We start from the raw sequence: 23,070 nt of genomic DNA on the forward strand, positions 1-23,070 counted from the left end.
TTCTATGTATGAATGCTCAGGAATTCTTCAAGCAAACAAGATTTTAGAGACTTTCGAATCCATATTCTAGAAAATATGCTGCCTTCACTATTTGCTAAGCAGTTGAACAAACTTTGTGAGATTTCAAGCAAAAATAAATCATTCGTAAAATGTTCCACAAGTTCATGCGCCTAGCACACGTTTCTTTACCTAGGAAATCCTGTAAGAACATTGAAAAAATTATAGATAAGCTACATTCCCTATAGTTTAATATCATAGGGTATACAGACTACACAACTAAATTAGTATTTGCAGATTGCAATGTTGGCTATAAGCTGCACAATCTTTGAAGATAAAACAAATTACCTAATTGTGTGCGCATAATTACAACAAAATAGTATTTAGCCTAGATAATATATGTAAAGTATAGTATAGTACATGCCTAGCTTGTAGCACAATTAGCGCTATCGTTGGTCATATTTACAATTTGCAGACTAGAGTTTGTTTATCCATATAATAGGCACACTCGAATTTTAGATCTTACGTTAGCTGACGCTCCATGTCCGGTGATTCAAAGTATTTCCGTGAATTTTCCTGAAAGCGATCGCTGCGTGCTAGCTCATTGCGGAAATAGGATATAGTCTTTAGCAGACCCGTTTCAAGCGGCACCTTTGGCTCCCAGTTGAGAATACGCTTGGCCCGTGTTATGTCTGGCTTGCGTCGTTGGGGATCATCCTCCATGGCCTTAATTTTCTTTACCTCACTCACACCGCCCACTAGCTGTTTTATAATATGCGCAAACTCTTCAATTGTCTGCTCCACAGGATTTCCCAGATTCACTGGCTGCGTGTAGTTAGAGGCCATTAATGCTATCATGCCATCCACCAAATCAGAAACGTATTGAAACGAACGCGTCTGTTTGCCATTGCCATAGACGGTGATGGTTTCATTCCGCAACGCTTGGAGTATGAAATTGGACACCACACGGCCATCGTTCATATGCATACGTGGTCCATACGTGTTGAAGATTCGTGCCACACGCACCTGCACCTTTTCCTGAAAATAACAAACAATAGTTGTTGCAACTTGTATTATTACTTATCGCCTTATCTATGGCAACTTGAAACTTTGGCATGCGGAACTATGAAATTTAATGCTTCACGTGTTGTATGAAAAGCTTTTTCATGCTTGACTGATTATAGCATACATCGGTTAGAATTCCTTATAATTCGATTTGTTTTTGTTTAAGATAACAGAATTTCAGCAACTGATGCAACTTATTAGTTTTCAAAGAATTGAATAAGATAATCTAGCTAGATATTTAGAACGAGTCCAATAAACACTTTGACAAAAATTCCGTATAAGACAAAGTTCAATCGACTCAGAATCAGTGATGAAACAAGTTTGACATACCCTTTACCATTTTAAAAATGTCAAAGTGTATATTAAAATATTTATAGAGCCTTTTTCCAGCTAGGGCCAATATCTTTATATGCCTCGATCACTCATATACATATCTTAAGCTATCTATCGAAATAGCTTAATGCTTCGCTGCATAATTGTGTAGGCATTTTAGCATTTAACTTGGCATCAGGAAAAAACTGGAAGCCAGCCAGTTTATTGCTTGGACTGCTGCTAACATATCTGTTATATATCTGCTGATGTCAGCAGGCATCACAAGTACATACCTGTTTGGCATATGCATAGCTAAGCGTTTCGGATACTCGCTTGCCTTCATCGTAGCAGGCGCGTGGTCCAATTGGATTGACATGGCCCCAATACGTTTCCGGCTGTGGATGCACGGTGGGATCCCCGTACACCTCTGAGGTGCTGGCAATCAACACTTTGGCCATGACACGCTTGGCCAAACCCAACACATTGATCGTGCCCATTGTGTTGGTTTTTATTGTCTTGACGGGATTGTACATGTAGTGCGGCGGCGATGCGGGTGAGGCTAAATGATAGATTTCGTCTATCTCTATAAAAAGTGGATTTACTATGTCATGATGTATAAGCTCAAAGTTCTCATGTCCCAGCCAGTGTGCCACGTTACGTTTGCGGCCCGTAAAAAAATTATCGACCACAATAACCTCATGTCCTTGTATCATAAGATAGTCCACAAGATGCGAACCCACAAAGCCGGCGCCACCGGTAATCAAGATGCGCTTGCGATTCTTATAGTTGAGATACTTCACTTTCGGATATTTCCGTGGCGTGCTAGCTTGCAGCGAACGCACTTGCTCCTCCAGCTGTGCCAGCTGCTCTTTGGTACGTAACATCTCCTGCCTTTGTTGGTGCAGCAGCGCTGTTTGTGCTTCATAGGCATTTTGTAGTTTTCGTTGCTCGGCATGTTCGGTGGGTGGCCAATGACGCTGCTCCTCCACTGAATTGGCCGCTATCAACACAGTTGGCGAAGTCATCAGTGTTTTATACAAATAGACTAGCATTAATAATGCTGCAGATGCTGCGACAGCAATCTTGATACGTTTCTTTATCACGTTCATCGTGTGCCCAAGCAGCAGCTACTACACTACACTAAACAAAGTGTTGCGCTTCTAGCGCTTGTTCTTATCACCAAACGTGCGACACCGACATACAGATATCATTGTTATTTTCTCCGTTTGCTTTGTTTACAACGTTGTTAAGTGATTGCCAGCAAGTGCAGTCGATAATAGCTGCTGCTCGATAACCATGGTGAGTCATTTTTTGCGCTTTATAAAGAAAAAAGTCCGGCAGCCTCGAGTTGGTGTCAGCTGCTTGTAGTTTTGCGATTTCATTTTCATTGCAATTATAATTTGGTAAAATAATAATTAAGTAAAAATTAATAGCGCATCGAAAAATGCCGAACGATAATGGGGACAGTACAAATGCAGATAACAATGACAAGCATGAGTTGCTGCAGCAAGCCGAAGCGGTAGCAAAGTCTTCTGAAGAATTGCTTGCAGGCGCCATAGCCGGCTTGAAAATGGCATCTCAGCCAGGGTCAGCCACAACTGAAAGCAATGACATCGAGTCAGCGGATAAAGTGGAGCAGGCCAAAAATAGTGCTAATGCTGCATCAGATCTGAGTAAGTTACGGGGCAATACATTTTTACGATAGACAGTATTAGAATGAGGTTATGTTTAGGGCCGGGCCCACCACAAAGTTAATTGTCTAATTGGCTAATTACATTTTAGGCAAGCAAGCGCTTATACAAGCGGTAACCGAGGCCGTAGCCAACAGCCGTCAACAGGCCAAAAAATATACATTCTGGTCCACACAGCCGGTGATGAAGCCTAACGAGCAAGTCATCGAAAGCGAGTGTATTGAGCCAAATAAGGATATCTCAGAGATACGTGCCGAGCCTTATACCTTGCCCAGCGGCTTCAAGTGGGATACGCTCAACCTTAACGATGAGAAAAGCCTGAAGGAGCTCTATATGCTGCTTAACGAAAACTACGTGGAGGATGATGACTCAATGTTCCGTTTCGACTACCAACCCGAGTTTTTGAAATGGTCACTGCAGCCTCCCGGCTGGAAACGTGACTGGCATGTGGGTGTGCGTGTTGAGAAATCTGGTAAATTGGTTGGGTTTATATCAGCCATACCCAGTAAACTGCGCGCTTATGATAAGGTGCTCAAGGTGGTGGATATTAATTTCTTATGCGTGCACAAGAAGCTGCGTAGTAAGCGCGTTGCTCCGGTGCTCATTCGTGAGATAACACGACGTGTTAATCTGACAGGTATTTTCCAGGCGGCCTACACTGCGGGTGTTGTATTGCCTACGCCAGTGTCCACCTGCCGCTATTGGCATCGCTCACTGAATCCCAAGAAATTGGTGGAGGTGCGCTTCTCTCATTTGGCACGCAACATGACCATGCAACGTACAGTAAAGCTGTTTAAACTGCCCGATCAGCCCAAGACAAAGGGCTACCGTCGTATTACGCCAAAGGATATGGACAAGGCACACAAACTACTCGAGGGGTATCTGAAAAGATTCAATTTGTGCCCCGTGTTCAGCAAGGAGGAGTTCCGTCATTGGTTTACGCCAAGGGAGGGTATCATCGACTGCTTTATAGTGGTTGATGATGCTGGCAACATTACGGATATGACCAGCTACTATTGTCTGCCTTCGTCCGTAATGCATCATCCTGTGCACAAGACTGTGCGCGCCGCCTATTCATTCTATAACGTGAGCACACAAACGCCATTGCTGGAGCTGATGAACGATGCTTTGATCTCGGCGCGTAACGTTCAAATGGATGTATATAATGCGCTGGATCTGATGGAGAACAAAGAGTTCTTTGTGCCATTGAAATTTGGAGCCGGCGATGGCAATCTGCAGTACTATTTATACAATTGGCGTTGCCCGGCGATGCAGCCCGAGGATATTGCATTGATACTCATGTAGGGCTGGTCCGTGTTCGGCTGTAGTCCTACCAAGAACCAAAACCCAAAACAAACATTTACTTTTACACGCAAAACCCTTTTATCACATTCGCCTAATTCACGTTGTTCTTTGCCCGTACCACGAACAGCTCTCAAAGTCAAACTTTGTACTTTTGTAACTGCGATTGTTCAGCTGCGGGCGCTCTGCTTGAACTTTAGCCTCTTATTATTCCTCGTTTAACGAATTCTGTGTGTAATGTATAACATGGAATGCATTTCTATTGCAATTGCAAAGCTTGAATATTGTAAAAAGAATAAAAATTGAATAAATACGCGCATTAGCCATTGAAATCGATTGTGCGTTTGAATTTATGCGCGCGAAGTTTACACAAACATTCTGGCAACGTCATGCTATTATTGCCCGCCCGTTTATCGATAAAGCGCGCTATTTTTGCACATAACAGTCATCTTACAGATGTTTACTTGCATTAACAGCATGTTAACTCGCAACTGGCATAATTGTTTAATATCTTAACTGTGTTTAAATGTTGTGATTGTCACCTTTGCCAACATGGACGACTCGATTTTCAAGGAGAAATATCAAAAGTACAAGCTACGTGTGAAAGTATGGGAAAAGGATTTCAAAAAGAAGAACGGTCGTGTGCCTTCAAAAGTAAGATTTGTTTTTATACACTTTGGCGTTTAAAAATAAAGAAGGGTATCTTAAAATACATCATACTGTTCAAAAATTTCTATTTGTGTAGTGAACATACGGAGGCAAGCAGTATAGGACTCTCAGATGTACTACAAGCTGAACTTCTTTTGGAGGTCTCACGATGTTACTATGTGGGGCATGGCTTCGTGGCTAAAATGTCGCAGGCGACAGAGATTTAGGATTTCGCTTTTGGACAACGCTCGAGCTTCACGATGGGCAAGCTGCCGCTGGATCTCTCTGCATAGTTGCCAGAGAGACGAGTTCTTCCAATATTTAAAAGAGTGCACCGACAGGTGTATAGTACTTAACATGTGAATGGTCATTGTATTTTCGAAGTTCGACGCAAGTTGAGGAACTGACAGAATCGAACGGCCTGGGGTAGGAGTGTAGAACGCAATCAGCGCCAGTTCTCCCTAGCTCCAGTTCGCTGGCAGATTCCAAAACGCGTGCGCCGAGCATTAAAGCCAGCGTGAGCAGCAAGCTTTTTCAATCATCCAAGAGCTTTGTGAAACGAAATCCGCGCAAGCCGCTTTCACGCAGCGCGCTCAACCTAAACGCCTCAGCTACAGCTGGTGGCAATGATAATCTTGCTGAAGAACTGCCCGATCTGGAAACTATACTCATACGGAAGGCGCAGGAGCATAAAGCTGCCGAAGCTATAGCTGCCAGTGCTCTACTCGCAGCCGAATCAAGCAAGGACTCTATTAAAACACATATAGATGAGGGCTGGCTGCAAAGAAATACGGCACAAAATTCACTGGAGCAACAGACAGGCAAGATGGCAACACCAAACAAAAATGCCACGCCAGCCAAAAAGAGTAACTTTGGTCTCGCCAATATAGATATAAGTAAACTAAAGGCGGCAATTAATGTAGAGGAACAGCCAACTGCCGTTGCACCTGTTGCGGCAGTAGTTACTGTTACTTCAGTAGTTCCTGTTGAACTGCCTGCTGTAAATGTGGCGGCTATGGACACTGATTCGGACTCGATTGTGGCCGACAGTGAAGAAGAAACTGAGCAGCCAGAATATAGACATATTGTCAAGAGACGAAGAATTATGCCTGCAAATGAAACACAGTCCATAGTGGCTGAGGTGGCGGAGCCCGCACCAGCACCCACCACAGCCAAGCCATCCCAAGATGAAGACGAAGGCGAAGCTGAAGGCAAAGATTTCTCTGCTGACGAAGAGCGTGATGCTACATATGTGCCAGAACTACCCAAGAAAGCTAAACGCAAGCAGGCCACAGCTAAGCGACAAACTGCTGTTAAGTCAGAGAAGAAGCCCAAAGCGCCAAAGGCTGCCAAACCACCAAAGGCTGACAAGCCGCCAAAGGCTACGAAACCACGCAAGACGACCAAAGCAAAGGGAAGCAAGACTGAGCCATATGAACCAGAGGAAGAGCCTGAAGAGCAACCACTTAACCCCGAAGATCTCAAGTATGTGCTTGCCTTGGAGTCTGGCGATATAACCAGCGTGCCACGCATTAAGCCCGCTGAGCTGGAGCAGGCAGATGAAATGGCACAGCGTTACATTAGCAATTTCTCTGCGGGCACAGCTACTGCGGCGCCCGTGTCTCAGATGGATCAGAAGCGTGCTGCAGCACGACGCAAATTGGAGGAGAAGGTGGCATCGGGCAAGCTCAACGAGAACTTTGTGACCATCAACATACAAAAAAAGAAATTTGCTCGAGGCAAGAAAACTGTCAACTTTTCCAAATACAAAAAGCAGCAGTGGAGGAATAAGAAACGCGTGGCTGCCTTGACAGGTCCCGACATGGACATGGGTGGCTGCGATGGCGGCGTGTTGACCTGCTTCACTTGCGGAGGCGTGGGACACTTTGCGCAGCAGTGCAAGGTAAAGGGTGATGCGCTGTTGCCGCTCACTGCGCAGCTAGAAGAAGACCCTTCACCATTTCCCACGCTGGAGGAGGCGGAGCAAATGGCCACACAGGGCGCGTTGGCTGCGCATAGTCGTAATCTATCGCGATTGCCACAGGCAGCAAATGCGGCTATTTATCAAAGTGATTCAAGCAGCGAAGAGGAGAGTGAGGAGGAATCAACTGCGCAGGCAGCTGAAGTGGTATTTAGCGATAGCGATGATGATGATATTGATTTTGAAGCTTTGGACGCAGCTATGTCTAGCCAGCAGACGCAACAAGTGTCGCCGATTAAAAGCTATGTGGGCCACAAGATACCCGAGGAGTTTCTCAAGCAGGCAGGACTGGATGGCCAGAAGAGTACAAAACTTGGCGGAGTTAAGCCACTCTATGAACTCAATGCTGATAGCAGCGTGGCAGAAGTAACGCCTGAGGTTATGGAGGCGCTGCATATGTTTGGGCACAATAATTTTCGCAAAGGTATATTTATGCTACTTGAAATATAAATTACTTACTAAACGATTTATTCTTAATTTAGGGCAGGATCGCGCTGTTATGCGCATACTGAGCGGTCTGTCCACGTTGGTAACGCTCAGCACTGGCAGCGGTAAATCACTGTGTTATCAGCTGCCTGCTTATTTATATAGTCGCCGGCAAGGCGCCATCACGCTGGTTATATCACCTTTGGTTTCCTTAATGGAGGATCAGGTAACTGGCGTGCCGCACTTTCTACGTGCCCATTGTCTGCACACCAATCAAACGCCACAGCAGCGTCTGAAGGTGCAACAAATGATAGCCGATGGTGAGGTGGACATACTGCTGGTGTCACCCGAGGCGGTGGTGTCGGGAGAACGTGCCACGGGCTTTGGCGCCATTTTGCGGCAGCTACCACCAATCGCCTTTGCTTGCATAGACGAAGCTCATTGCGTGTCACAGTGGAGTCATAATTTTCGTCCCAGCTACCTGATGATCTGCAAGGTGCTCAAGCAGAATCTGGGCGTGCAAACGGTGCTGGGATTGACGGCTACGGCAACACTGCCCACGCGCATTAGCATTATTGAGCATCTCGGTATAACAGATGGCGAACGTGGCATTATTAGCGACATACCACTACCAGATAATTTGATTCTATCTGTATCCAAGGATGAGAATCGTGATGCAGCGCTGTTGCAGCTGCTCAACAGCGAGCGGTAAGTGGCAAATTAAGCAACTCTCTCTGGATTCAAACTAACTAATACAATCCTTTGCAGCTTTGATTGCTGTCAGTCAATCATCATTTACTGCACGCGTCGTGATGAATGCGAGCGCATCGCTGGCTTTATACGCACCTGCATGCAGGAGCGTAAGCAGCCGGCGCCACAGCAAGGCAAGCAAAAGCGCAAACGTGTCAACTGGCAGGCTGAGCCATATCATGCTGGCATGCCCGCCTCCAGGCGTCGCACTGTGCAAAATGCTTTTATGGGCAACGAACTGCGAATTGTGGTGGCCACCATTGCCTTCGGCATGGGCATTAACAAGCCCGATATACGCGCCGTCATTCACTACAATATGCCACGTAATTTTGAAAGCTATGTGCAGGAAATCGGACGCGCGGGACGTGATGGTTTGCTAGCACACTGTCATCTGTTCTTAGATCCAAAGGGTGGCGATCAGAGTGAGCTGCGTCGTCATGTTTATTCCAATTCTATAGATCGTCATGTGATACGCAAGTTGCTGCAACGCATCTTTGTGCCTTGTTGCTGCGACAAAGAAAAGAAGCAGCCACAGGCATTGGCTACGAGTGCATCAGGAGCGCGTGCTCATGCTTGCCCTGGGCATGAGATTGGCTTTTCGGTGGAGCAAACTGTTGAGGCGCTGGACATACCTGCTGAGAATATATCAACGCTGTTGTGTTACATGGAACTGGATACACGCTGGTCAATGAATGTGCTAAGCTCTGCCTACGTCATGGCCAAGGTTATTTCTTACGGCGGGCCCAAGTATCTCAAGTAAGCAAAACAAACAATTATCAATTAGTTTTAGAAAGAAACTTTCTTTTTTATAGACATGCCGCCAAGGAGTGCCCACCCTTGGCCATGGCCATTGCGCTGCAAATTAAGAACAAGACTTTCAAGGACGATGCTAATATTATAGAGTTTTCTGCTACAGATATAGCCGCGGCCATTGGTTGGAACAGCGGTGTGGTCAAGTACCAGCTTAAAAATCTGGAGTGGATGCAGGGTTAGTTGGAATACTAGTTTGTAGTTCAATTTACTTATGTTGTTTCCTCTCACACAGTCAATGGTTATCCGAAGCGATCACCCATCACGGTCAGCTTCTTTGATTTGGGTTTTCGCATCAAGGCGCCAGGCGATTTTACTGAAGCAGAAATCGATGATGCCTTGGACACGCTGTACGAGCGTTCGGTGAAACAGGAGCGCACTCAGCTTATACAATTGCAATATGTTGCCCATGGACTGTCGGCTGTAGCATATAGTACTAGCGCGCAATGTTGTAGTGCGGATTTTCCACAAGACCGCGGTAATCAGCTTAAGGGCATTGTTCGCAATTACTTCCGCAACGATTATCCTCAAGACTTGGAGCTCGAAATTGAGGTTCATATACATTGTTGTATATTTTATATATAGTATATAACATATACTTACTTACAGCCAAGCAATGTGCCAGATGACCATATAATTAGTGATGTACACGCTTTAGTCAACATGTATCCGGACAATACTTTCAGTGGTCGCAACATCGCCCGAATTTTTCATGGCATCTCAAGTCCAAATTTTCCCGCTGTCATGTGGGGTCGCTGCAAGTATTGGCGTGCTCACACCAAAGTTGATTTTAATCGCATATTGAAGTTGGCCAATATAGAAATAGTTAAGCGGCGCATGTGATAAATGTTTGCTTCATGTTTTTTATTATCAAATATAATTCTTAAATTTAAAAACCGCGCCTATTTTTAGCTGTTACGTTAACATTACAGTGCCCTGTTATAAGTAACATATGTTTGGGATTATTTTACATTGACCTTTACATCCTAATAACATTGAGTTGTAGCACTGCTCGCACAATGTTATTGCAGATTTGTTGCTTTATTTCTCGCTTCCAGTTCCACTTTTTATTTGCTGCTCTGTTCATACGATTTAATTTTTTGTGCTGGATAATATGTGCTATTTGCAGTACTGTCAGAATTTTTTGCTAGATAACAAAACCAATATATGCATATGTTAGCCGTTTAAAAATAGACTAGATCTAGCCAAGAATAGGCTAAAGTGCCACCACTGGTTACATGTTACAAAATTACTGTTAATGCTAATGTTAAGAGTTAAGTGTTAAATAATGTTAAAATTAAATTTGTTGTTGAAGTGGAAGGTTGTGTGAAATCTGTGCGTGATTAATATTGAAAAAACGTAAATAATAGGTAAATAATGTAATAAATATATACATAAATTGCTTTTGTTAACGTTAAAATGCAAATCGCTAGCTTTGCAAGCCAATGACAAGTTAAAACTGTGACATATAAAAAAGCTGCAAGTATTTGCAAGTTCTGTGTGAAGGAAAATCAAGAAAACAATTAAAATACGGCACTAATTCATTTGAATAATGTACACGTGATGCGTGAAAATATTCTAAACTAAATAAAGCAAAGTGTTGTAAGAATCCTACTTTGTGCATATATATTTTATGGCATTGTGATTAAACTGTGCGCAAATATTAATATGTATATATGTACACACGCACACACACACACACACCTTTATATACTACATATTGTATATCAATGCTTATGTACATGATGAAACAGGCGTGCTGAGAGAAACAAGAGCACAGGAATTTATTGTTTAGCCAAACTGCGCTGTTTTCCCTTTAAGAAAATAACACACAAAGGCAAACTCATATTCTGCTTTTGCATTTTTTGCACGCGTTACAAAAAGCCAACGAAAGCATCTACATTACTAGTACGTCAAACTTTATCGTGTCGCGCTGTTTTATTATCAGAACGCACCAATACAAGCAAACAAGAAAGGTGTATATACACAATCATTAGCTAGCCTATGAAATTGGCAATAGAATTTTGATAGCGGAAAACGAGTTTCTTGCAGTAAAGAATGACGCCTTGCTTTCTTTCGTAGATACAAATCAAAGCTCTTGCGGCTGCGGCGCAGATAAAACGCCCAACTATTTGAACAAGCTCTACAGTTTGAAAAATATATTCACAGAAGTTATACGGTGCGGTAAGTGCTTTCACCTGGGCATATAAACATAGCAAAAACTCCAATTAGACTTAGAATGCATAAATTGGAAATGAGTTCTTTTTTTTGTTTTGTTTGTATACACTAGAGAGAGGTTGTCGTCGACTCAAACGTGAACAAACGTGTTTATAAGTTACTTTTATTGCCTTGCCTGCTGCAAGGGTCGCCGAACCACACAGAGCCACACGCCCATGTTGGGCGCAGTTACCAACTGCAGCAGGTAGCCTTTATAGCCTTGCCATTCCTTTGCTTGGCTTGCCATTTCCAAGTCTAGTGGAAATCTCGTTGTTTATTTGCCTTGTGGGCTCTTTCGTATGTATGTTAAATATGCTTTTCCTGCTGCATTTTATGTTTACATTATTTAGCTGTAGCAGCCGGCTAAAAGCAACCGGTTCTTGGCCTCAAAAGGCAAAAACTTCACGTCATTAACTTGAATTGCTCAGAGTTTTAGTCACATTCTTGAATCATTTGTTTATCACAAATATAAATTGTTCTGACTCATCTATGGGCATTCCGCAAACACTTGAATACACACTTTAAATATTATTGCAGCTAAGCACATGTTTGTGCTTCACTATGCTGACATTTAGTTTGGCCCGTTTTAAAGGTTGCGCAGCCATCCCCACCCACAAGGGTCCTACTCCCCCACGCTCTGCTTGCGGTAAATGCTTTTGTTATTTATGCCAAACACAATTTAGTGTCATCGAGTGCAAACAAAAAATCAATATGCTCTTAATTAAAAGTGGCGTTAAATCAGTTAAATATTTGCCCCCATTGGGTGGGTCTCTGGCTACAGTTTCAAATTCAATTTGATTGACTTATTTAATTTACTTTGATCAACAATATTTGGGCGCATTCGGTGCTCAGTAGGCGACACCTGATTTATGTATGTTCTTAACTAGGTTAGCTGTGTTGGATTTATGATAATAGCTATTTAACTAGGTTAGACTCGAGTTTAATATTGTGCTTAGCGATAAGCGCAGAGCAATTAGGCGTGGTTACTGCGATAACAACTATTTAAATAAAGATCACTTTTAGTATAATATTAAAAGTAAATGGGCTTATATAACTAACTGTTGGCAAATTATTGTATCTACTATTAATAACAATTTTTCTAGTTGCACATTTGATAGTCATTGCTAAATTGGGTCAGCAGTCAACGTTTATATACGTAGTGTAGCGTTCATAAATAAATCAAAACTCATATCGTACACTTGTCCTAGTTTCTTTTGCCGTGTGGCCGTGTCAGCTGTCGACTTTGCTGCTGCTTCTTCGGCCCTTTGGAGGTTCCTTTGGCTGCGTTACCTTGGTTCACCCTAATTGCCGGCACAATTTTCCTGTTATTAATATAATCACTTCATTTAGCCAACGTTGTGCTGAAATTAGTTAAAGTCCTAAGCGTGGCAACGAGTAAATGATAACAAAAATATGTTTGCTATGCTAGCCAAACACTGACTTATCTCTCTCTCTGTATAAAACATATGCACACATGTTGCCATGTGGCACGTTAGGTACAACATATGGCATTTGCTCAAAGTTCAATGTGTAGCCAAAAATCAGTTCACACACACACACACAAACTCGCAGTGCAGCCAATTAAGCAACTTGACCTATAATATTTATGTACATACATGCATGTAACCCAATTATGACCCACAACACGCCCACCCACCCACTTGCATGTGCATGTATCTGTGTTTGCGTGCGTATACTCGAGAGAGGAAACAATTTAAAATATGCGTTGCATATTTAATTGTATTTTCATAAATGGCATTGCATTTGTATTGCAGCAGTTGAAATAACTATAAAATAAATGCATATAAAATGACACTTGATGTTGAATACAGAATATCTTTAAGAACTTCAACATAACTATCAACTGTAAATTTGCCAGCTCTAATTGTATCCTTCTGGCAAAACAAATAAAGCACTGGCTAGTCGGAAACTTAAAATAAATAACTGTCATATGCAAACTATAGAATACATATGCATGTTTGGTGTGTGTGTTACCTATATATTCGCTTTGTTTGCTTGGGCAGGCACGTTTTGGCTTTAAGCGCAAGGCTATTTTGAGCATGGTCAAGTGCATGTAAACACAATTAACTTGCTATAATTGTTGTAACTAACTTTGGAAGCCTAACTTGGTTCTATTCGCTTTTAAGCCGTAATTTCTGTAAATTATTTAAAAACAAATCACGAGTCAGTCAGTCAGCCAGTGGCACTTTGATGGCTGTGACATAACCTTCATGGTTAAACCCCCTTAAATTATTTATTTACGTATATGCATGTGAGCCGTCAAGTTATACATTGATTTCATCAATGGACACTTTAGAGCCACATGGATTAATCAGTTAACATTTGCGCACGGCCATTGCATGCTAGACACGTTTGCATAAAATAAAATACACAGCTGACGTTCAGTGGCGCCGCTATCAGCCACAAGCTCAACGGCTCTCTGTGGGCTTCAGTTCAACTGGACTCCGGGCTGTGTGGTATGCACGCTGCTATCAGCTCGACATGACATGCTTTTAAGACTTGCCCGCAACACTTCACCATGGGCACCAAAAAGCAAGTAGAGTCATCGTTTGCAAACTAGAAAGTTCTTACTTCGGCTGTGTTGTATTTACGTTTTAAATTATTTAATAACAAAGTTGAAAATAAGTGCATTAAATCTTAAGTTACAAAAAAACATAAATTGGGGATTCCTATACAATTAGCTAGATTGCTTTGTATTTTATGCATTTTACACTGTTTTGTAAGCGTGTTAATAACATTATTTACAAAATTAACTGCTTTGCAACTTACACTTTCTACTTGACAATGCTGCTTACTATTTTATTTATGTAATCTTTGTATTACAATGTTAGCATTTAATTACAAAAGCCTACATTAAACAATAAAACGACTCAGTGCATTTGTTTATTTAGCAATGGGTTTTGTTTAATTATTTTGCGCACATGCTGCTTGAATTGAACAATAAAAAAAGTAAAAGGGTTGTGTGTGTGTCGCTTGCAGATTTTTATCTACAAGTGTAATAGGCTGCTGTTGTTTTTGGATGATAAATTCATCAGCACGTTACTAAAAGTATTTAGCATGATAAAGCAGAGATAAGCGCGCAGCTATAGTAAGAACTACTACCGAACGTTGTCAAGGCAAAAAAAAATAAATAGAAATTAACGCTGAACGTTTGTCTCGTTAGTCAAAGCTTTATACATGTGTGTGTGTGTGTGTTTACTTTGTTTTGGCGTCTCGTGTGCCAAGCTCATAGATAAACAAGACGACAATGTCTAAAAAATTAGAGATAAGCAAATCAATTGTTGTGCTCTGCTCAAAGAGCAATAGCGACTGAGAGAGGGATCTTTTTGGCGCGCTGCTTTGTTGTTATGCTAACGGCCTGACGACGTTGACGCTGACGTCGACAACTTCCTGCGTCGCCAATCACTATTCGCGTACGTCTTGCTCTTGGTTTTAGTTTGTTTTGGTTACGATCGAACTGTATGTGAGTGTATTGTATGCAAAAACTGTTTTCTTGCCTTCTGTCGCACTTGACAACGTCAAGTTCCCCCCCGCTCGACGTCCTCACTCTTCCCACTCGCTCTCCTTGGGTCTCCTTTTTGTTCTGGTGAATTTGTATTGTATGTCTGTTGACTCAAATAAATTAATAAAAATAAAACTGCTGCTACTGCAGTTGCTTTCTCATAAATACAGCAACACAAAATGGCAAACAGTCTTTCGAGCTTTCCCATAAATTTTTGTAACAAACTCAGTCTAGAATTTGTAAGCCAATCAACAACTTGACTTTGGGGCTGCCAAAAATAATCACAGAAAATATAAATACAAGTTTTTAAACGAAAATGCAATTCTTTGCGTAAGTTGTAAATCAATTCAATTGCATTTCAATTTCATTTTTAGTGCTGCTTAGTCAAGCATACAAAACGTGAATTGACAAGCCCCATGAGGCAGCAGCACAACAACTGGTGGGCGTGCCACTATTTTCCACATTTTCCTTTTCAATTGTCAACAAAAAACGATAGACAATTGAGCAATTCATTTAGTTAGTTAATGGAAACGTTTCGTCAAAGGTGCAATGCACTTGGGTTTTTATTTGTTCAGTTTCAATTTCATTAATAAAAAAGTGTAATTTGTTTGCTTGCAGATTCTCCAAGATGTCCAAATATTCGGGCAAAAAATGCCGCCTGCTATCAATGATGTGGCTAACGGCATTTTTCTTCTTTGTGGAAATCATAGTGGGCTATGTAACCAACTCCATGGCTCTGGTCGCGGACAGTTTTCACATGCTGGGCGATATAGCAGCATTGGTCATCTCGTTTCTCTCCGTTAAGGCAAGTACAATAGACTTAAAATTTCAGCTCAAATTTTAATTCAAAATTGTGCTTGTAGATGTCTCCGAAGAAATGGTCGAAGAACACTTTTGGCTGGGCACGTGCCGAAGTTCTGGGAGCTCTGGTTAATGCTGTGTTCCTAGTAGCGCTCTGCTTTAGCATCACCATTGAAGCTTGCAAAAGGTAAGCTAAAGAAAGAGAGAGAGAGAGAGAGAGAGAGAGGCAAGCGTAAGCTGCTTATGACTGTAGCTCGGCTTAGCTCCACACCCAGAGACCCACACTTGAAGGCAATGGAAGCGCGTAACAACACTTGATTTTCAATTGTCATTTTATCATGTGCTATAACTTAATTTGCATGCAGCGTGCATATTTTTAACATTCGACGTTGTATACAAAAGTTGTTACGTCATGAATGCAAAATTACTGAACGTGTTTCTCAAAAAAGCATTTATAAGTATATAACACTAAAAGCTTTTATTTCTCTATGTAGATTTATTGAAGAGGAGCCTATACATGAGCCCAAGCTGCTGGTTGTTGTTGGCGTCTTGGGACTGCTAGTCAATATTATTGGTCTCTGCCTGCTCTATGGTGCGTATTGCTAAACATCCAAGCTATAGCCTTTTATTTATATATAAATTTCTTTTTATAGAGCATGGTGGTCATCATGGACACTCGCATGGCGGTGGACTTACACGCAATCACAGTCGTCTGACTGAGCTGGCCAACATGGATGAGGGCGAGGAGGAGCAACAGGACTTTGCCTATGAGAAGCAAAAGGAAAAGCCAGTGAAGAAGTCCAGTCACGGTCACAGCCATGATCCTGGCCAGATGAACATGCGTGGCGCCTTTTTGCATGTGCTTAGCGATGCTTTGGGCAGCGTTATTGTGGTCATCAGTGCATTGGTTGTGTGGCTCACCAAATGGAAGTACCGTTTCTATATGGATCCCGCTTTGTCCATTGTGCTAGTGGCACTTATTCTGCATTCCGTTTGGCCGCTGCTGCGTGAATCGGCGTTAATCCTGCTACAAACTGTGCCTACACATATACAGGTGGATGCGATACAGAAGCGTTTGCTGGAGAAGGTCGATGGAGTGCTGGCCGTGCATGAGTTCCATGTCTGGCAGTTGGCAGGCGACCGCATTATAGCCTCAGCGCATATACGGTGAGTCTAACTTGGGCTTAATAACAACAGCACTTTAATTAATGTTACGCTTGGCTTTGTAGCTGTCGAAACTTGTCGGAGTATATGAAGATTGCGGAGAAGGTTAAGGAGTTCTTTCACAATGAGGGCATTCACTCAACCACTATACAGCCAGAGTTTAGCGAGATTGAAGGCTGCAATATGTCGGATGGCACCTCTAGCATTAATATGAGCGGCTCCGATTGCTGTGCGCTGGATTGTCCCCCCACAGAAGAGGGCGAGGGCTGCGTTAAGGCCACTTGCTGTCAAAATAACAACAAATTGGTAGCTGAATATAATTTTAGTTGTTATTTCCATAACTAACTTCTTATAATTCTAGAACCAACTGCCTTCACCTACAAATTCACCGTATCTGTGCCGTCAGCGCAATGCAGCACGACAGGCTGGCGATGTTGAGGCTGGCTCGCTGCTAGAAGCCAATGCCATTGCTGGTCAGGCGGGCAATGCAACGTCTGCCACCACAGCAGGCGATGGCACAGCCAAAAATGAAATAGTCTGACAACATACACAACAAAAGCAGCCCGCACAACAACAACAACAACAACAACAGCAGCAAGTACACTTTGCCACCAGCCCAACTGCAACACGTGATATAATGTACGCACCAACTAACCCAGCATCTTCCAAAGCACTCGCTGTCAGCGATGTCAGTCTCTCGCTCACCGCCCAGCGTCGTCGTGATCTGCAGTTGCGCGCCGAGCAGCAGTGCCAGGAGCAGGTGTTGCTCAGTGGCGCCCATTGCACGCGCAACGGTGATGAGGTGGCACTTTAAACCTTTTATGTTTTTTGTTAAGGCAGAGAGAGACTGTGTCTTGTTGGATTTTCTAGCAAACTTACAATTGTTCTTTAGTAGAATTTTTTATATACATATAATATTTGACTAGTGGGCGTGTGTATGGCCAGGTTCTTAGCGTTGTTGTTATGGCGCGCAGGCGGCGTATTTTAGTATATATATTTAATACAAATATAGTGTTTGTTGGTGCGTCTGTGTGTGTGTGTATGTGCCCCACCAACCTTGACCCACTACACCACAGCTAAGTAACAGCGCAACAGATTTTGTGTGCCAGTTTAATTGAAATCAAAAACAAAACAAACAGTTAAAAAATTAGAATATCAAAAAGAGTAACAAATTGATAGCATTAACTGAAACCAACAAAATGTAGTTAATTGTAGCATTAAGCTCAAACAGTTGGCAACAAAATATAAAACAAAACAAAAATCTATTATATACAGATATATATATATATATATATATAATAAACGTTTTTTACATTTTGAAGAAGTTTATACATAATTGTAAAAGTAAAAGAATATTGTATTTAGTAGTTGTATTTGGACTAGTTAATAAATGAAAGACAGCGCGAGGACCTCAGTGTTAGGGTCTGTTTGTTTAGCAAAATGAATTGTCGGAATTATCAAGTACATAATGTATTACTTTATGCAAATTCTATTTAAATGTGTAAGGCGTTAGTTTCTTAAACTTCGATAGTTGTAACATATGCTTAATGTAAAAAATGGTTTTTACTGCAACAGCGATTTAGACTTTATTTAATTTAGTGATTTAAACATATTCATCAATTCCCAAAAAAATATAGTATATTGTTTTATTTTATGATTCCTGCATATATACAAACAAACATAATCATAATAATTAAATGATACAAAACGGAAACCAACAAAATATTTTATTTTTCAATTCACTGCAGTTGGGTATATAAATAAATAAATTATGGCTTAAAATTAATTTATTTACAAAATGTATTTGGAATCCTCTGTGTGTATATGTGTCCATAAGACTTATGACTTTAACGCTAAAGCATGTGCTTCCCATTTCCAAAGTGCGATGAAGAGAAGCACAGCTGGCGCTATAAGTTCTCATCCAGATTTTCGTCCGTGTTCTCCTCCACTATAGCCTCGTCCCAGGGACCATGTATATTAAATTTGTAGCGTTGGTATTGCACAAATATAAGAGGGCAGATAAAGTTGACGAAGAGCGTGGTGCATGCATACAGATGCATCACTGGACGGGATATAAAATAAAGCGTCGTGCAACATATAACAAAGATGGGCAGCATGAAAATTGCATGCCAGGTACCCGCTGTCAATATTGGATACAAGACAAAGAAGATAGCTGCCTCGACAAGCAACACAAAGGCATGATATGACGTAGAAAGACGCGATGCCAAGCAGATGGCTCCAAAGATGGCCCCATTTAACGATATAGCTTTAGAGACCATGGCCACATCCAGTCCATAGTCCGCGAACATCAGATTGAATAGCATCACAAAGAATGTCATTGTATATATAGTATCCGTGCTAATGGCCTGCGTCAGTGTGTGCAGCATGGGTGAGAACATATATCCAAACAGCAGCACAGTGACTAACGTCTTGGAATCCTCTCCCAGCAGTTTCATGCTGAGGCTCTTGCCGCGATAGAATAAATACCCAATGCCCGTAATTACGCAGGTGGGCACCAATATGCTAGTTGGTGCCACAGTATCATTCAACATCAAGTGATAGAGTATGAGGAAGCCGGTGATGCAGGAAATTTGGTTGTTAAGCACTGAAATGCCGGCAACAGCCTCGGCAAATGTATAAAACCGCACATTAAGGTTTGTGCGTAAGTCTTTGAGAAAGCTTACATCCGTATAGTTATCCGGGTATTCACGATTCGAGTAGAGGTTTTTCACCCAAGGTTTACGCTTACTCTGCACAGTTCTCGCCATTTTTTATTAACAAAGCTCTACATTTAGTGTCAAATGATTTGTTTACATGTGAAAACAGCTGTTTCAGCAATCGATAATCGCCACTTAACACCGAAATCGATAAGTGTTGCGCTCGAGATTTAAATGAAACTAATTGTGTTTGTTAAAATGTGCTAATATTTTTTATTATTGCTTAAGAGTTAGTTGTAAAAAGGCCACAACAAAGGCTTAGTCAGTACAGTTAGGCAGGCAAAAGGGCCTTTGGATATATAAATAGGTTAAATCCATGGGATTAGTTAAAAACGCTTAAAAAGGTTACAAAAAATTAAATTAATTAAAATTGCATTAAAATTGTGAGTATTGGGTATGGTCAGCATGGGCACAGTCAACAATAAAACGTTTGTCAAATCTATATTATCATTGCAATTATTTAGCAGTATTTAAGCCCAGCCACCCGTCAGCTTGTGGAAGAGCTCCTCATTAAGTGTTTGATTGTTGTCCTTCGATCGCATGGACATGAATATATAGCCGCCAATAAACTCATGCACAACCTTGCAGTCGGCGGAGTGGCAAGAGAATACAACATTCTCATCATTGAACTGAATCATCATGCACTTTATGCCCCAGTTGACGTTCCAAGCCTTCATGTTGTTGTAACGCCAGGTCTTGATGTGATCGCCCGTATGTAAGTCCATACGCATGACGCGATTATGTGCCACGCCCAGCAGCTCCTCCTTGCGATGACCATCGAATTTAATGACAAACAGCGAAACGCCAAAGTCTGGCAGAGATTGCCAGGCTTGTATATATTTTAACTTCGCCTCCAATTGGGTCATCTCTCGAACATTGGAATGCGCTTCCAATATGCGATGCACCGCCTTGTTGGACAACTTGCGCAAAATCTTGGGCGCCAGGTAATCCACCGCATCCACAGAGCGTGGATCAATGTTAACATGCACTCCATGCATGGGACGTTGCATTTGTAGCAGCGACAAAATTGCATCGACCTCGCTGTCATAGGAGCTGTCCGCTAGAGAGCGTCCCTTGGCCGCCAAACGACAAGCGGCCAGCCACTTGGCATACTGCTGTTCATTTTCGCAGCGCACCCAGACCTCGCTATTGGGTCCATGGCGATCTTCAGGAGACACCTCCAGCCTTATGGCATACTTGCCCTGCGCAAGATTCACGTCCGGGGTTACTTCGCATCCCCGCAAGTTAATGCTTATTGAGGGCGCAGTGCGACGTGAGTCCTCAGCGCTTTTGTAGAGATGCAAGTGCAGGTCACGATAGGTGAAATAGTAACGCTTATAACCTCGTAAGGTAAAGCGCTGCGGCTTGAGAAAACGCAGATAATCCGAGAGCTCGGGTATGCGTGTTATGTTTACATTTTGCGCATTCTTACCCTCCAGCGTTATTTGTAGCTCATTCAAGGCGGAGTCAATGTCATCATCTTCATTCTCTTGACTGGAGCTCTCTATGCCCGAATCGACATTGGCAAGCGGCGGCAATGGCACTTGGTGATTCACCTGAAACTGCAGTGCGGCAAACATGAGCATCTCTTGCTCAGTGCAGTCTAGCTCCTCATTGAGTATAGACCACTTGGCCTGCTCGTACAGCTGATTGATGCGCACTTGATCATATTTGGGATTCAGATCAAAAAACGTGTAGTACTTGAAGCGAAGACAGAGCGTATCGTATTCACGTATGCCTTGCTCCATAATCGACAACGAGCTATCCAGCCAGCTGACATTAAGACGAGCCTTCTCCACCAGCGATTTGGGACGCAAGAGGCGCGCACGCATTTCGGAGCTCAGCGTGTGTGGTGAGCTGGCCAAGTTCTCCTGGAAATCGCCCAAGCTTGACGACGAATCATAGGTGCCATAACCAGTGTGTGTGGGTTTCCACTGACCTGGCGTATGGTTTGGTGTGGGCGAGCGCCGTGCGGCCACATTGTGTGGTGATAGCGGTGCACAGAAGAACATGCCAGGTGATGAGGGTTTGTCCAGGCTACCATTACTGCCGCCATTGAAGGCTGAATTAATGGGTACAAATGAATTGGTATCTAGCGCTGGCTGCAAGTACGTTGTGCCATCCGGTTCGGCAATAGGCACACGCTTCAGATGCGGCATTTGTGCAAAGTTTTTCTTCAGATGCTCGGCCTCCAGCGGCTTGCACAGCGACAGCTCCTCCGGATAACGTATGTCCAACTGCTTGCAGAGATTCACCACAGCTGCAAATGTCTTCACCGAATAATCGACACGACAATCAATGTAACGCAAATCCGGCAGCTGCACACGCAACATCTTATGCATGGGTGTAAAGTGCAACAGGTTGTCCGCCTGCACGCCGCATTGGTCGAGCGTGGCGCGCGTTCGCGACAGCCAGATGTTCTTGGCTGGCCAATAGAGCGCATGATCGGACCAGTCCTTGGGATTCTCGGGATCAACAAGCTGCAGCATAATGCTGCCCAGGTGCTGATCACCGCGCACGCGCAACGTGCGCTCCAAGGCGAGGTCCGTTATATAAATACGCAGATTCCATGTATTATCGCCAACGTGAATCATAATGGCAGCAGTGTTTATTTAAAATTAGATATAGCTGTTGACGTCAGTATTTGTCTGCCCTTAATCTGCCAGACGTCAAACGTCCTTGTGCTGGCACCCACGTCTACCGTCGGCTACAAATGCAACGAAAATAAACAGCAGCTGTTTAAATTTTGAAATTTTTCTACTAAATTGAACTGTTTTTTCGTACATACTTGAATGCGGGCAATTTACAGATGTTGTAATAATTCCGGTTGCGCATCAATTGCATTGATTGGATTTCACTTAAGAAATTGGAGCAACATTTCTCTTCTCGTCTGTTTTTTTATTTTGGGTTCGCCAAGTGATTAAACTTCAATTGAATTAGTTACACAGCAATATGTTTAGCAGCATGAAGCGTTATGCTGGCGCATTTATTGATTTTTAATGCATTTAAATAACTTATTTTTTAATTAAGTCTGTTTCAAATATTTACTTTCTCGCTTCACTTTCAATTAGAGTTGCTGAATAAATCTCAGCTTATCGATAGATAGCAGAAAGTATTATGAATTTAGTATCGATATGCTTTGCGATATTTCAATAAATAATTGTTACTAAAAAAACGTTATTTTCAAAATAAGCCCCAGATTTGTTGCTATTCTAGAAAAGTTGACGTTAGTAATATAGTCCTATGAAATGAAATATGTTATAGTAAATGTTTTAATAAATATATATAATAAATGTTATAATAAACTCTTAAATGTTAGTGTTATTTTGCTTGAAAGACTCAAAAATTGCGTAACTATCGAAAAACTTAATGGGCAAACATTCAACGAACTATTACCAAATATATATCGATACTTAAATCTTTAAAAATAGTTTAACAAGGCTAACGACGGATCAGCTGCGATCACAAACACAAAACCGTTAAATTAATTTTAAAAATAACTTTTTACTTAATTTGTAAAAACTCAGACACTTTCTAGAGCATGCAGCGCGTATCATTTCCATGGCAACGGGACGCAGCTTAAGGCAAGCACTGAGTAAACATGGTCAATGATTTTGAACAAACAAACAAATAAACAAACAAGCGAGAAATTCGTAACCACAGCAG

At 42.2% G+C, this 23,070-nt stretch overlaps 6 protein-coding genes across 9 annotated transcripts; 3 read left to right on the forward strand and 3 right to left on the reverse strand.

Annotated features, from left to right (window-relative positions):
* Nucleotides 1-50: 50 nt before the first annotated feature.
* LOC108600110 (UDP-glucuronic acid decarboxylase 1) lies at nucleotides 51-2,625 on the reverse strand. The gene is made up of 2 exons (XM_017987481.2): nucleotides 1,668-2,625; nucleotides 51-1,035 (listed from the first exon to the last, which is right to left on the reverse strand). Exons 1-2 carry the CDS (start codon nucleotides 2,481-2,483, stop codon nucleotides 520-522), a joined length of 1,332 nt encoding a protein of 443 aa, XP_017842970.2. The 5' UTR covers nucleotides 2,484-2,625; the 3' UTR covers nucleotides 51-519.
* Nucleotides 2,626-2,712: 87 nt separating this feature from the next.
* Nucleotides 2,713-4,699, forward strand: LOC108600109 (glycylpeptide N-tetradecanoyltransferase). The gene is made up of 2 exons (XM_017987480.2): nucleotides 2,713-3,047; nucleotides 3,157-4,699. The coding sequence occupies exons 1-2, from the start codon at nucleotides 2,819-2,821 to the stop codon at nucleotides 4,368-4,370; spliced, it is 1,443 nt and encodes a 480-aa protein (XP_017842969.2). The 5' UTR covers nucleotides 2,713-2,818; the 3' UTR covers nucleotides 4,371-4,699.
* Nucleotides 4,700-4,919: 220 nt separating this feature from the next.
* LOC108600107 (ATP-dependent DNA helicase Q4) lies at nucleotides 4,920-9,828 on the forward strand. The gene is made up of 7 exons (XM_033293692.1): nucleotides 4,920-5,021; nucleotides 5,446-7,420; nucleotides 7,479-8,130; nucleotides 8,191-8,928; nucleotides 8,985-9,160; nucleotides 9,218-9,534; nucleotides 9,592-9,828. The coding sequence occupies exons 1-7, from the start codon at nucleotides 4,920-4,922 to the stop codon at nucleotides 9,823-9,825; spliced, it is 4,194 nt and encodes a 1,397-aa protein (XP_033149583.1). The 3' UTR covers nucleotides 9,826-9,828.
* A 457-nt stretch (nucleotides 9,829-10,285) lies between these two features.
* On the forward strand, nucleotides 10,286-17,958 carry LOC108600436 (zinc transporter 1). Of its 2 annotated transcripts, none has more exons than XM_017988013.2 (7): nucleotides 10,286-10,352; nucleotides 15,341-15,527; nucleotides 15,586-15,710; nucleotides 16,018-16,115; nucleotides 16,177-16,690; nucleotides 16,753-16,993; nucleotides 17,049-17,958. In XM_017988013.2, exons 2-7 carry the CDS (start codon nucleotides 15,351-15,353, stop codon nucleotides 17,226-17,228), a joined length of 1,335 nt encoding a protein of 444 aa, XP_017843502.2. In that variant the 5' UTR covers nucleotides 10,286-10,352; nucleotides 15,341-15,350; the 3' UTR covers nucleotides 17,229-17,958. The 2 variants fall into 2 exon arrangements, with proteins under 2 accessions (XP_017843502.2, XP_017843501.2); XM_017988012.2 differs by lacking the exon at nucleotides 10,286-10,352 and adding an exon at nucleotides 15,035-15,052.
* On the reverse strand, nucleotides 17,274-19,464 carry LOC108600437 (phosphatidylinositol N-acetylglucosaminyltransferase subunit C). Of its 2 annotated transcripts, XM_033293436.1 has the most exons (2): nucleotides 18,718-19,464; nucleotides 17,274-17,364 (listed from the first exon to the last, which is right to left on the reverse strand). In XM_033293436.1, the coding sequence occupies exons 1-2, from the start codon at nucleotides 19,453-19,455 to the stop codon at nucleotides 17,338-17,340; spliced, it is 765 nt and encodes a 254-aa protein (XP_033149327.1). In that variant the 5' UTR covers nucleotides 19,456-19,464; the 3' UTR covers nucleotides 17,274-17,337. The 2 variants fall into 2 exon arrangements, with proteins under 2 accessions (XP_033149327.1, XP_017843503.1); XM_017988014.2 differs by lacking the exon at nucleotides 17,274-17,364 and having other exon boundaries at nucleotides 18,465-19,464.
* Nucleotides 19,465-19,595: 131 nt separating this feature from the next.
* LOC108600435 (unc-112-related protein) lies at nucleotides 19,596-22,419 on the reverse strand. Of its 2 annotated transcripts, none has more exons than XM_017988009.2 (2): nucleotides 22,193-22,419; nucleotides 19,596-22,111 (listed from the first exon to the last, which is right to left on the reverse strand). In XM_017988009.2, exon 2 carries the CDS (start codon nucleotides 21,996-21,998, stop codon nucleotides 19,875-19,877), a length of 2,124 nt encoding a protein of 707 aa, XP_017843498.2. In that variant the 5' UTR covers nucleotides 21,999-22,111; nucleotides 22,193-22,419; the 3' UTR covers nucleotides 19,596-19,874. The 2 variants fall into 2 exon arrangements, with proteins under 2 accessions (XP_017843498.2, XP_017843499.2); XM_017988010.2 differs by having other exon boundaries at nucleotides 19,596-22,139.
* Between the last annotated feature and the right edge of the window lie 651 nt (nucleotides 22,420-23,070).

The sequence above is a fragment of the Drosophila busckii genome, chromosome 3L (assembly GCF_011750605.1).
Source record: "Drosophila busckii strain San Diego stock center, stock number 13000-0081.31 chromosome 3L, ASM1175060v1, whole genome shotgun sequence".
Lineage (NCBI taxonomy): Eukaryota > Metazoa > Arthropoda > Insecta > Diptera > Drosophilidae > Drosophila > Drosophila busckii.